This window comes from Salmo trutta, chromosome 29 (assembly GCF_901001165.1).
Source record: "Salmo trutta chromosome 29, fSalTru1.1, whole genome shotgun sequence".
NCBI classification, from domain to species: domain Eukaryota; kingdom Metazoa; phylum Chordata; class Actinopteri; order Salmoniformes; family Salmonidae; genus Salmo; species Salmo trutta.
In genome coordinates, this window is record NC_042985.1 from 9,432,635 (window position 1) to 9,447,490 (window position 14,856).

At 43.8% G+C, this 14,856-nt stretch overlaps 1 protein-coding gene across 1 annotated transcript in view; it reads left to right on the plus strand.

The window, feature by feature from the left end:
• The window catches only part of LOC115166870 (fumarylacetoacetase-like), a 30,172-nt gene that overhangs the window by 5,302 nt on the left and 10,014 nt on the right, over window positions 1-14,856 (plus strand). The window contains 5 exon segments of the mRNA XM_029720766.1: window positions 8,346-8,443; window positions 8,583-8,635; window positions 8,816-8,915; window positions 13,089-13,219; window positions 14,234-14,309. Of these exon segments, the coding sequence (XP_029576626.1) occupies window positions 8,346-8,443; window positions 8,583-8,635; window positions 8,816-8,915; window positions 13,089-13,219; window positions 14,234-14,309 (458 nt within the window).

The following is a 14,856-nucleotide window of genomic DNA, read 5'->3' on the forward strand; positions in this document are numbered from 1 at the left end:
ACAGAATAACTCACTAATTAACCATATTATTAGATGGAGACAGAAGAACTCACTAATTAACCATATTATTAGATGTAGACAGAGTAACTCACTAATTAACCATATTATTAGATGTAGACAGAATAACTCACTAATTAACCATATTATTAGATGGAGACAGAATAACTCACTAATTAACCATATTATTAGATGGAGACAGAATAAGTCACTAATTAACCATATTATTAGATGGAGACAGAATAACTCACTAATTAACCATATTATTAGATGTAGACAGAATAACTCACTAATTAACCATATTATTAGATGTAGACAGAATAGCTCACTAATTAACCATATTATTAGATGGAGACAGAATAACTCACTAATTAACCATATTATTAGATGTAGACAGAGTAACTCACTAATTAACCATATTATTAGATGGAGACAGAATAACTCACTAATTAACCATATTATTAGATGTAGACAGAATAACTCACTAATTAACCATATTATTAGATGGAGACAGAATAACTCACTAATTAACCATATTATTAGATGGAGACAGAATAACTCACTAATTAACCATATTATTAGATGTAGACAGAGTAACTCACTAATTAACCATATTATTAGATGTAGACAGAATAACTCACTAATTAACCATATTGTTAGATGTAGACAGAATAACTCACTAATTAACCAAATTATTAGATGTAGACAGAATAACTCACTAATTAACCATATTATTAGATGGAGACAGAATAACTCACTAATTAACCATATTATTAGACGTAGAGAGAATAACTCACTAATTAACCATATTATTAGACGTAGAGAGAGTAACTCACTAATTAACCATATTATTAGATGGAGACAGAATAACTCACTAATTAACCATATTATTAGATGGAGACAGAATAACTCACTAATTAACCATATTATTAGATGGAGACAGAATAACTCACTAATTAACCATATTATTAGACGGAGACAGAATAACTCACTAATTAACCATATTATTAGACGTAGAGAGAATAACTCACTAATTAACCATATTATTAGACGTAGAGAGAGTAACTCACTAATTAACCATATTATTAGATGGAGACAGAATAACTCACTAATTAACCATATTATTAGATGTAGACAGAATAACTCACTAATTAACCATATTATTAGATGGAGACAGAATAACTCACTAATTAACCATATTATTAGATGGAGACAGAGTAACTCACTAATTAACCATATTATTAGATGGAGACAGAGTAACTCACTAATTAACCATATTATTAGATGGAGACAGAATAACTCACTAATTAACCATATTATTAGATGGAGACAGAGTAACTCACTAATTAACCATATTATTAGACGGAGACAGAATAACTCACTAATTAACCATATTATTAGACGTAGAGAGAATAACTCACTAATTAACCATATTATTAGACGTAGAGAGAGTAACTCACTAATTAACCATATTATTAGATGGAGACAGAATAACTCACTAATTAACCATATTATTAGATGTAGACAGAATAACTCACTAATTAACCATATTATTAGATGGAGACAGAATAACTCACTAATTAACCATATTATTAGATGGAGACAGAGTAACTCACTAATTAACCATATTATTAGATGGAGACAGAGTAACTCACTAATTAACCATATTATTAGATGGAGACAGAATAACTCACTAATTAACCATATTATTAGATGGAGACAGAGTAACTCACTAATTAACCATATTATTAGATGTAGACAGAATAACTCACTAATTAACCATATTATTAGATGTAGACAGAGTAACTCACTAATTAACCATATTATTAGATGGAGACAGAATAACTCACTAATTAACCATATTATTAGATGGAGACAGAATAACTCACTAATTAACCATATTATTAGATGGAGACAGAATAACTCACTAATTAACCATATTATTAGATGTAGACAGAATAACTCACTAATTAACCATATTATTAGATGGAGACAGAATAACTCACTAATTAACCATATTATTAGATGGAGACAGAATAACTCACTAATTAACCATATTATTAGATGTAGACAGAGTAACTCACTAATTAACCATATTATTAGATGTAGACAGAATAACTCACTAATTAACCATATTATTAGATGGAGACAGAATAACTCACTAATTAACCATATTATTAGATGGAGACAGAATAACTCACTAATTAACCATATTATTAGATGGAGACAGAATAACTCACTAATTAACCATATTATTAGATGTAGACAGAATAACTCACTAATTAACCATATTATTAGATGGAGACAGAATAACTCACTAATTAACCATATTATTAGATGTAGACAGAATAACTCACTATCCTTCCAGTCAGTCAGTCAGTGAGTCTGCTGTCCAACACTGCACCATCCTTCCAGTCAGTCAGCGAGTCTGCAGTCCAACACTGCACCATCCTTCCAGTCAGTCAGTCAGTGAGTCTGCTGTTCAACACTGCACCATCCTTCCAGTCAGTCAGTGAGTCTGCTGTCCAACACTGCACCATCCTTCCAGTCAGTCAGTGAGTCTGCTGTCCAACACTGCACCATCCTTCCAGTCAGTCAGTCAGTGAGTCTGCTGTCCAACACTGCACCATCCTTCCAGTCAGTCAGTGAGTCTGCTGTCCAACACTGCACCATCCTTCCAGTCAGTCAGTGAGTCTGCAGTCCAACACTGCACCATCCTTCCAGTCAGTCAGTCAGTGAGTCTGCTGTTCAACACTGCACCATCCTTCCAGTCAGTCAGTGAGTCAGTGAGTCTGTAGTCCAACACTCACCATCCTTCCAGTCAGTCAGTGAGTCTGCTGTCCAACACTCACCATCCTTCCAGTCAGTCAGTCAGTGAGTCTGCAGTCCAACACTGCACCATCCTTCCAGTCAGTCAGTCAGTGAGTCTGCTGTCCAACACTGCACCATCCTTCCAGTCAGTCAGTCAGTGAGTCTGCTGTCCAACACTGCACCATCCTTCCAGTCAGTCAGTCAGTCAGTGAGTCTGCTGTTCAACACTGCACCATCCTTCCAGTCAGTCAGTCAGTGAGTCTGCTGTCCAACACTGCACCATCCTTCCAGTCAGTCAGTCAGTGAGTCTGCTGTCCAACACTGCACCATCCTTCCAGTCAGTCAGTGAGTCTGCAATCCAACACTGCGCCATCCTTCCAGTCAGTCAGTCAGTGAGTCTGCAGTCCAACACTGCACCATCCTTCCAGTCAGTCAGTCAGTGAGTCTGCTGTCCAACACTGCACCATCCTTCCAGTCAGTCAGTCAGTGAGTCTGCTGTCCAACACTGCACCATCCTTCCAGTCAGTCAGTGAGTCTGCTGTCCAACACTGCACCATCCTTCCAGTCAGTCAGTCAGTGAGTCTGCTGTTCAACACTGCACCATCCTTCCAGTCAGTCAGTGAGTCTGCTGTCCAACACTGCACCATCCTTCCAGTCAGTCAGTGAGTCTGCTGTCCAACACTGCACCATCCTTCCAGTCAGTCAGTGAGTCTGCTGTCCAACACTGCACCATCCTTCCAGTCAGTCAGTGAGTCTGCTGTCCAACACTGCACCATCCTTCCAGTCAGTCAGTGAGTCTGCTGTCCAACACTGCACCATCCTTCCAGTCAGTCAGTGAGTCTGCTGTCCAACACTGCACCATCCTTCCAGTCAGTCAGTGAGTCTGCTGTCCAACACTGCACCATCCTTCCAGTCAGTCAGTGAGTCTGCAGTCCAACACTGCACCATCCTTCCAGTCAGTCAGTCAGTGAGTCTGCTGTTCAACACTGCACCATCCTTCCAGTCAGTCAGTGAGTCAGTGAGTCTGTAGTCCAACACTCACCATCCTTCCAGTCAGTCAGTGAGTCTGCTGTCCAACACTCACCATCCTTCCAGTCAGTCAGTCAGTGAGTCTGCAGTCCAACACTGCACCATCCTTCCAGTCAGTCAGTCAGTGAGTCTGCTGTCCAACACTGCACCATCCTTCCAGTCAGTCAGTCAGTCAGTCAGTGAGTCTGCTGTTCAACACTGCACCATCCTTCCAGTCAGTCAGTCAGTGAGTCTGCTGTCCAACACTGCACCATCCTTCCAGTCAGTCAGTGAGTCTGCTGTCCAACACTGCACCATCCTTCCAGTCAGTCAGTGAGTCTGCTGTCCAACACTGCACCATCCTTCCAGTCAGTCAGTCAGTGAGTCTGCTGTCCAACACTGCACCATCCTTCCAGTCAGTCAGTCAGTGAGTCTGCTGTCCAACACTGCACCATCCTTCCAGTCAGTCAGTCAGTGAGTCTGCTGTCCAACACTGCACCATCCTTCCAGTCAGTCAGTCAGTCAGTGAGTCTGCTGTTCAACACTGCACCATCCTTCCAGTCAGTCAGTCAGTGAGTCTGCTGTCCAACACTGCACCATCCTTCCAGTCAGTCAGTCAGTGAGTCTGCTGTCCAACACTGCACCATCCTTCCAGTCAGTCAGTGAGTCTGCAATCCAACACTGCGCCATCCTTCCAGTCAGTCAGTCAGTGAGTCTGCAGTCCAACACTGCACCATCCTTCCAGTCAGTCAGTCAGTGAGTCTGCTGTCCAACACTGCACCATCCTTCCAGTCAGTCAGTCAGTGAGTCTGCTGTCCAACACTGCACCATCCTTCCAGTCAGTCAGTGAGTCTGCTGTCCAACACTGCACCATCCTTCCAGTCAGTCAGTCAGTGAGTCTGCTGTTCAACACTGCACCATCCTTCCAGTCAGTCAGTGAGTCTGCTGTCCAACACTGCACCATCCTTCCAGTCAGTCAGTGAGTCTGCTGTCCAACACTGCACCATCCTTCCAGTCAGTCAGTGAGTCTGCTGTCCAACACTGCACCATCCTTCCAGTCAGTCAGTGAGTCTGCTGTCCAACACTGCACCATCCTTCCAGTCAGTCAGTGAGTCTGCTGTCCAACACTGCACCATCCTTCCAGTCAGTCAGTGAGTCTGCTGTCCAACACTGCACCATCCTTCCAGTCAGTCAGTGAGTCTGCAGTCCAACACTGCACCATCCTTCCAGTCAGTCAGTCAGTGAGTCTGCTGTTCAACACTGCACCATCCTTCCAGTCAGTCAGTGAGTCAGTGAGTCTGTAGTCCAACACTCACCATCCTTCCAGTCAGTCAGTGAGTCTGCTGTCCAACACTCACCATCCTTCCAGTCAGTCAGTCAGTGAGTCTGCAGTCCAACACTGCACCATCCTTCCAGTCAGTCAGTCAGTGAGTCTGCTGTCCAACACTGCACCATCCTTCCAGTCATCAGTCAGTGAGTCTGCTGTCCAACACTGCACCATCCTTCCAGTCAGTCAGTCAGTCAGTCAGTGAGTCTGCTGTTCAACACTGCACCATCCTTCCAGTCAGTCAGTCAGTGAGTCTGCTGTCCAACACTGCACCATCCTTCCAGTCAGTCAGTCAGTGAGTCTGCTGTCCAACACTGCACCATCCTTCCAGTCAGTCAGTGAGTCTGCTGTCCAACACTGCACCATCCTTCCAGTCAGTCAGTGAGTCTGCTGTCCAACACTGCACCATCCTTCCAGTCAGTCAGTCAGTGAGTCTGCTGTCCAACACTGCACCATCCTTCCAGTCAGTGAGTCAGTGAGTCTGCTGTCCAACACTGCACCATCCTTCCAGTCAGTCAGTCAGTGAGTCTGCTGTCCAACACTGCACCATCCTTCCAGTCAGTCAGTCAGTCAGTGAGTCTGCTGTTCAACACTGCACCATCCTTCCAGTCAGTCAGTCAGTGAGTCTGCTGTTCAACACTGCACCATCCTTCCAGTCAGTCAGTCAGTGAGTCTGCTGTCCAACACTGCACCATGCTTCCAGTCAGTCAGTCAGTGAGTCTGCTGTCCAACACTGCACCATCCTTCCAGTCAGTCAGTGAGTCTGCTGTCCAACACTGCACCATCCTTCCAGTCAGTCAGTGAGTCTGCTGTCCAACACTGCACCATCCTTCCAGTCAGTCAGTGAGTCTGCTGTCCAACACTGCACCATCCTTCCAGTCAGTCAGTCAGTGAGTCTGCTGTTCAACACTGCACCATCCTTCCAGTCAGTCAGTCAGTGAGTCTGCTGTCCAACACTGCACCATCCTTCCAGTCAGTCAGTGAGTCTGCTGTCCAACACTGCACCATCCTTCCAGTCAGTCAGTGAGTCTGCTGTCCAACACTGCACCATCCTTCCAGTCAGTCAGTGAGTCTGCTGTCCAACACTGCACCATCCTTCCAGTCAGTCAGTGAGTCTGCTGTCCAACACTGCACCATCCTTCCAGTCAGTCAGTGAGTCTGCTGTCCAACACTGCACCATCCTTCCAGTCAGTCAGTCAGTCAGTGAGTCTGCTGTCCAACACTGCGCCATCCTTCCAGTCAGTCAGTCAGTCTGCAGTCCAACACTGCACCATCCTTCCAGTCAGTCAGTGAGTCTGCTGTCCAACACTGCACCATCCTTCCAGTCAGTCAGTGAGTCTGCTGTCCAACACTGCACCATCCTTCCAGTCAGTCAGTCAGTGAGTCTGCTGTCCAACACTGCGCCATCCTTCCAGTCAGTCAGTCAGTCTGCAGTCCAACACTGCACCATCCTTCCAGTCAGTCAGTGAGTCTGCTGTCCAACACTGCACCATCCTTCCAGTCAGTCAGTGAGTCTGCTGTCCAACACTGCACCATCCTTCCAGTCAGTCAGTCAGTGAGTCTGCTGTCCAACACTGCACCATCCTTCCAGTCAGTCAGCGAGTCTGCAGTCCAACACTGCACCATCCTTCCAGTCAGTCAGTCAGTGAGTCTGCTGTTCAACACTGCACCATCCTTCCAGTCAGTCAGTGAGTCTGCTGTCCAACACTGCACCATCCTTCCAGTCAGTCAGTGAGTCTGCTGTCCAACACTGCACCATCCTTCCAGTCAGTCAGTCAGTGAGTCTGCTGTCCAACACTGCACCATCCTTCCAGTCAGTCAGTCAGTGAGTCTGCTGTCCAACACTGCACCATCCTTCCAGTCAGTCAGTCAGTCAGTGAGTCTGCTGTTCAACACTGCACCATCCTTCCAGTCAGTCAGTCAGTGAGTCTGCTGTTCAACACTGCACCATCCTTCCAGTCAGTCAGTCAGTGAGTCTGCAGTCCAACACTGCACCATCCTTCCAGTCAGTCAGTCAGTGAGTCTGCTGTCCAACACTGCACCATCCTTCCAGTCAGTCAGTCAGTCAGTGAGTCTGCTGTTCAACACTGCACCATCCTTCCAGTCAGTCAGTCAGTGAGTCTGCTGTTCAACACTGCACCATCCTTCCAGTCAGTCAGTCAGTGAGTCTGCTGTCCAACACTGCACCATCCTTCCAGTCAGTCAATGAGTCTGCTGTTCAACACTGCACCATCCTTCCAGTCAGTCAGTCAGTGAGTCTGCTGTCCAACACTGCACCATCCTTCCAGTCAGTCAGTCAGTGAGTCTGCTGTCCAACACTGCGCCATCCTTCCAGTCAGTCAATGAGTCTGCTGTTCAACACTGCACCATCCTTCCTGTCAGTCAGTCAGTGAGTCTGCTGTCCAACACTGCGCCATCCTTCCAGTCAGTCAATGAGTCTGCTGTTCAACACTGCACCATCCTTCCAGTCAGTCAGTCAGTGAGTCTGCTGTCCAACACTGCGCCGTCCTTCCAGTCAGTCAATGAGTCTGCTGTTCAACACTGCACCATTCCTCGCTTCAGACACCACAGCTGCTGTTCATATGGCTGCGGTCTTTGTCACGGTTGGGAACCTTTGTGTAGAACCTCTCTTCATTTTGTCTCTCTTTCCATTTTTCTTCATTTCTTACTCTCTCTTTCTCTCTGGATCTGTATTTCTGTATTTGTACAATGCTATAAAAAAACGGATTGATTGGTTGATTAACTGAACGATTGCCTGACTGATTGACTAGCTGTTTGTTTGACTGGCTGACTGTTTGACTGCCTGGCTGGCTGACTGACGCATTGACTGACTGTTTATTTGACTGGCTGGCTAACTGACTGACTGGCTGACTGACTGACTAATTGCCTGTTTATTGGACTGGCTGGCTGGCTGAATAATTGATTGGTAGCCTCAAGGTTAGTGTTGGGCCAGTAACGAAAAGGTTGCTGGTTCCAATCCCAGAGCTGATAAGGTGAAAGAAATTGGTCGCTGTGCCCTTGAGCAAGGCACTTAAACCCAATGTATCTAGGGGCGCTTGACAATGGTGACCACACTCCCTGCGGCTGTCTTAGGGGGAGTTGGGATATGCAAGAAACACTTGTGTGTGACAGGACAAATATAATAACCCCCCAAATGATTATTATTATTATGTTTGTTTGACTGACTGATTGTGTCCCTCAGGTTGAGGCTGCCCGTGGGGTATCATGGCAGGGCTTCTTCCATAGTGGTGTCTGGGACCCCCATACGCAGACCCTCTGGACAGATGAGACCCGACCAATGTAAAAATCAAAACAGACTCTGAATTCAAAGAGACACACACACACACAAACACACACACACAAAACCTCTCAGACCAGTGTCACTTTGTTTTTGTGTCCCTCACTAACGGTCCTCCTCTTCCATTGTGTTCTCTCTTAGCTAAGCCTCCTGTGTTTGGCCAGTCCAAGCAGCTGGACATTGAGCTGGAGATGGTCAGTATACACTTTATATAGCTACACTTTATTACAACCAAGGAGAAGGTTCATATCAATGGCATCACAAAACAATGATCTGTCTCCCTCGCTCTCTCTCTGCCTTTTATCTCCTTTCTCTGTCTCTCTCTCGCTGGCTCTCTTTCTGTCTCTCGCTGGCTCTCTCTCTTTCTCTCTCAGGCATTTTTTGTAGGTGGAGGTAATCGTCTTGGTGAGCCCATTCCCATAGAGAGAGCCCACCAACACATCTTTGGCATGGTGCTAATGAACGACTGGAGTGGTAAGGCCTAACACACACACACACACACTTATACACACACTCACTCGCAGACTCATGCACACACGAGTACACACATAGTCACTAACAACTACACACACACACACACACACACACACACTCACTCACTTATTTACACACTCATATGTGCATACACACACACACACACACCTACATAGCCCACCTCACTGGAAGACAGAAATTAATAAGCACCATACAGTATTTCTTCATTTTCAAATGAATGCATCTATCGACTATAGCAGCCAATAGTAGAATCATTAACCAAAAATTATACATCAGTAAATGTAAAATTCTAACGTCAATAACACTAATTGAAAAGCATCCACTTTCCATAATAACTAACTTAAGTTCCTTAATTTAGTTCTGCATTATTCATGTTGATGTAAACAGTTCATATTTAATCACTGGGATCAGGGTAAGTTACTCAGGAAAACATGACAGGTTATTGATTATTGATGAGGCAGAAGGATCTCAGGAGGAGTGGTTTTGACTGTAGCCTTGATATTTCAAGATCGTCTCCTCTCCATCTCTCTCTTTCTGTCGCGATCTGTCTCTCTTTCTCTCTCTCTTTCTCCATGTTTTTTCCTCTTTCTGTCTCTCTTTCTCTCTCCTTCCTTCCTTCTCTCTCTTTAGGTTAAGCTCCCACTGTATACTGTCTATCATCTATTCTCATCCTGGGAAAATGGAGAATGAACTGTTTGCCAAATATATTTTCCAAAATTGTATGTGTTTGTCAAGCCCATAACCACTATCATTTCGTAGTTAGCTCCCTTGCTAAGGCGTCATTACGACCAAGGTTGTTAGCTACAATGTTGTTAGTCAACTAAGCGAGAACACTTTCTTGCCCGCACATGTTTTGATCTCAACGGTAGTAGGCGCGGGCGCGGTAGTTCAGTGCGCGTCGCTGCATGGATGGAAACAGACATGGCAGAGAGAGCTGTTCCACTGATACCATCAGTTATGTTAGACTGTTCAAGTTTAGTAGGCCTATGTTAATTAATCAGTTGTTGATCTGTCCTCTTGATATAGCTGGATGTCAACAGTATAATGACATAATAGTCAGTTCACCAATGACAACAAGGCATGTTGAATGAATGGCAGCTAGTAGTCAGACCTAACTGGAAGGATGAGGTCAGGGATGGAGATCTGGAACCAGCTCATATAGACCTAGTCCAGTTGTATCATATTCCAAATAGCCTGTAGTTAACTACACTACTATATTGCATCCAGTCATTTAATTATTCAGAATCCCCCCGTTTATATTTTTCCTAGACTATCCACAGAAAGACACCTATTATATAGAATAATAATTACCCCTAAAGTTAACCTAGAAACATGTGAGTGTCATTGTGACCACCTCAATTTCATTTAGGATCAAACAGCAGATTTCTGTGTTGGCTACATTGTTTGATATATTTGAAGACTCCAAATACCATAACAGTCTATGGGCTACCATTCATACTGAGGCAGTCTTCTGCCAACATCATTAGGCTAAACAAGGTGCATTTGCCTATGGTTTGAGCAGTGTGGGTGTCACACGTGCCGTCGCAGGGCCGGGGGTGCCGGTTACGTGCTGAAGTGGTACTCATTAAAAATTCTTCAAGGTTGGCAGGTCTGTCTCAGTCACACCCATATACAATACTGTTTCCTGTTGATTCAAACAAGTTGTTTCCTTCCCTCCGGCTTCAGTCACTCCGCTTTAATGAAATCTAATTAAAAGAAACGGTGTTTCTGCCATGATGGAACTCGTTATGAGAAATTATACTTTTGTTTCTGTGTGTGTGTGTGTGTGTGTGTGTGTGTGTGTGTGTGGAAGCACGTGCATGAAATAATACATGTGTGTGTATCAATTCAACCATTAAAGAGATACACAGTCAGGGACCAACTGACATTCTAACTCCTCACCTGTTCCAATAGCAGCACTCTCTCTCTCTCAGCCCCGCCTCCCCTCTTAGTTTATTTAAATATTGAAGATATCTCGTTTTTGCAAACCTGTTACCTCTTAACACTAGGTCGAGACATCTCACCATGACTTGCTGAGTTTCTGTGGTTTAGTGAGACTTTCAAGGCAGAGCAAGTGGCATTTCAGCACATTGACTAGTTCTGTGTCCCAAATGGCACCCTATTCCCTATATGGTGCACCACAAAAGGAGTGCACGGTAGGAAATCAGTGGCGTGAAGTACTTATTTAAAAATACTTTAAAGTACTTAAGTCGATTTTTGGGGTATCTGTACATTACTATTTAAAAAAATGTAAATGTGTACTTTTACTTTACTAGCTACATTCTTAAAGAAAATCATGTACTTTTTACTCCATACATTTTCCCTGACACCCAAAAGTACTCGGTACATTTTCAATGCTTAGCAGGACAGGAAAATGGTCCAATTCACACACTTATCAAGAGAACATCCCTGGTCATCCTTACTGCCTCTGATCTGGCGGACTCAATAAATTATGTCTGAGTGTTGGAGTGTGCCCCTGGCTTCCCGTAAATTTAAAAAACAAGTGTGCCGTCTGGTTTTGTAACGGGGTGAGTGACTGGTTGCCGGGTAGTCAGGCGCAGCAGAGCAGAGATGGGTGATAACAGGAGAACTTTAATATATACCCTGGCCCAAAGGCACAGGCGAGGCAGCACAAAGCACAACCATGGTAACATGAACCGGATAAACAAAACAAACAAACCTAGCGCAAGCCAGCCTGTAGCCTAACACCCTACACAAAGAACAATTCCACACACAGACATGGGGGAAACAGAGGGTAATATACATTTAGTCTGATGAGGGAATGTGAACCAGGTGTGTGGGAAAACAAGACAAAACAAATGGAAAATGAAAGGTGGAGCGGCGATGGCTAGAAGACCGGTGACTTCGACCGCCGAACAAGGAGAGAGACCGACTTCGGCGGAAGTCATGACAGGTTTGCTTAATATAAGGAATTTGAAATGATTTTTACTTTTCTTACTTAAGTATATTTAAACTAAATACTTTTAGACTTTTACGCAAGTATTATATTTCTTGGTGACTTTTACTTGAGTAATTTTCTGTTAAGTTATCTTTACTTTTACTCAAGTATGACAATTGGGTACTTTTGCCACCACTGTAGGGAATAGTCTTCACCTTATTGTTCGTTTGCCAGAGCCCATGTTGACTCCAATGCTTCCCACAGTTGTGTCAAGTTGGCTAGATGTCCTTTGGGTGATGGACCATTCTTGATACACACAGGAAACTGTTAAGCATGAAAAACCCAGCAGCGTTGAAGTTTTTGACACAAACCAGTGTGCCTGACACCTACTACCATACCCCGTTCAAATGCACTTACATCTTTTGACTTGCCCATTCACCCTCTGAATGGCACACATACACAATTCATTTCTCAATTGTCTCAAGGCTTAAAACTCCTTTAACCTGTATCCTTCCCTTCATCTACACTGATTTAAGTGACATCGATAAGGGATCATATCTTTCACCTGGTCAGTCTATGTCATGGAAAAGGCAGGTGTTCATAATGTTTTGTCCACTCAGTGTATGAAGCTCTAAGGGCTTTGGTCAAATATAGTGCACAATATTGGGAATAGGGTGCCATTTGGGGTGCATCCTCCACCCCTGCGGCTACAGCTGACCAGTCATTTACAGCAAAGACACAGTGAGGCTGAATGACTGACTGATTGATATCATATCTTATCTGTCAGTTGCGAGAAGTCATTTCTCAGACAGATGTAAGGGAGTCTGAGCCAGGTTCCACCTGGGTTAATATGTAGAGTAGAGGGGTACTGATAGTTGAAATAGATTTTCCTGCTGACTGCAGTACATGATCATTTATCACATCCCTCAACACAATATTTCATAGAATAGTTCCTGGGTTGTCAATAGTAAAAAAGACCAGTAGTTCAGTTGAACATCACACAACTAACTTCACCTACACAATACCAAGGTTTTGAAGCTATGTCTATGTACAGGTAGTGTTAGTACAGGTACTTTAGCTGTGTTGGTCAACGATCATCCAATCAACATAGCATGGATCACCACTGGGCAGGTTACATAGTATTCAAACCTACCTGTAATCTGTGTGTCCACTGAGGAATATTCAGTAAATACCAGTTCAATATCTAATGGTAAAATAAAGGGTAACCCCTCTTCTTCCTGTGTGTGTTCCAGCCAGGGATATCCAGGCGTGGGAGTACGTTCCTCTGGGTCCGTTTCTGGGGAAGAACTTTGGGACAACCATCTCACCCTGGGTGGTTCCTATGGAGGCCCTGCTGCCCTTCGCTGAGCCCAACACTGTCCAGGTGAGGAACACAAACAGCATAGTAGTGTAATATAGTATAGACCTGGTGGTCCTACTGCCCTAAAGTATACTATGGGTGGTCTGGATGTATTTTATATTACATTATGGGTGGTCTGGATGTATTTTACATTACATTATGGGTGGTCTGGATGTATTTTACATTACATTATGGGTGGTCTGGATGTATTTTACATTACATTATGGGTGGTCTGGATGTATTTTACATTACATTATGGGTGGTCTGGACGTATTTTACATGACATTATACTGCAGGTGGTCTGGATGTATTTGACATTACATTATACTACGAGTGGTCTGGATGTATTTGCCATTACATTATACTACGGGTGGTCTGGATGTATTTTACATTTCATTATACTACGTCTGGATGTATTTTACATTTCATTATACTACGTCTGGATGTATTTTACATTTCATTATACTACGTCTGGATGTATTTTACATTTCATAATACTACGTCTGGATGTATTTTACATTTCATTATACTACGAGTTGTCTGGATGTATTTGACATTACATTATACTACGAGTGGTCTGGATGTATTTGACATTGCATTATACTACGAGTGGTCTGGATGTATTTTACATTTCATTAATACTACGGGTGGTCTGGATGTATTTTACATTTCATTAATACTACGGGTGGTCTGGATGTATTTTACATTTCATTAATACTCTTACATTTTCACCATTCAGGTAAGCCTTTAGTAATGAGAGCCAGTATCCATATCGTGTTAGAAAAAAAGGTTCCATCTAGAATCTAAAAGGGTTATTCAGCTGTCCCCATAGGAGAACCCTTTTGATGAACCTGTTTGGTTCCAGGGAGAACCCTTTTGGGCTCCATTTTCTACATGGAACCAAAAAGGGTTCAACCTGAAAGCAAAAAAGATTCTACCTGAAACCAAAAAGGGCTCTCCTATGGGGACATCCGAAGATCCCTTTTTTCTAAAAGTGTAGTGGCTCTTCATGCTTTCTATTTCCACTTCCTGTTTCAGGATCCAAAGCCCCTCCCTTATCTATGCCATGACGATGCCTTCACCTTCAACATTAACTTATTTGTGTCAGTGAAAGGTATGCTGGGTTTTACACACACACACACACACACACACACACACACACACACACACACACACACACACACACGTGCACAGACACACAGTAAAAAGGAATTGTTGGTGAATGAGTGCCTTGCCTTGGTAATTAAGCACACACACACAAGGGAGGTGATAATTTACCATTAAGAGCTTTGTATTCCTAACGACCAGGACTGTTCATTCTCTCTGTCCTGACTTTCACTCTCTCTCCTGACTCTCTCTGTCTCTCTCCTGACTCTGTCTCTCCTGACTCTGTCTCTCCTGACTCTGTCTTTCTCTCCTGACTCTGTCTTTCTCTCCTGACTCTGTCTTTCTCTCCACTGACTCTGTTTCTCTCCACTGACTCTGTCTCTCTCCACTGACTCTCTCTCCACTGACTCTCTCTCTCTCCACTGGCTCTCTCTCGCTCTCTCTCTCCACTGACTCTCTCCACTGACTCTCTCTCTCCACTGACTCTCTCTCTCCACTGACTCTCTCTCTCCACTGACTCTCTCTCTCTCCACTGACTCTCTCTCTCTCCACTG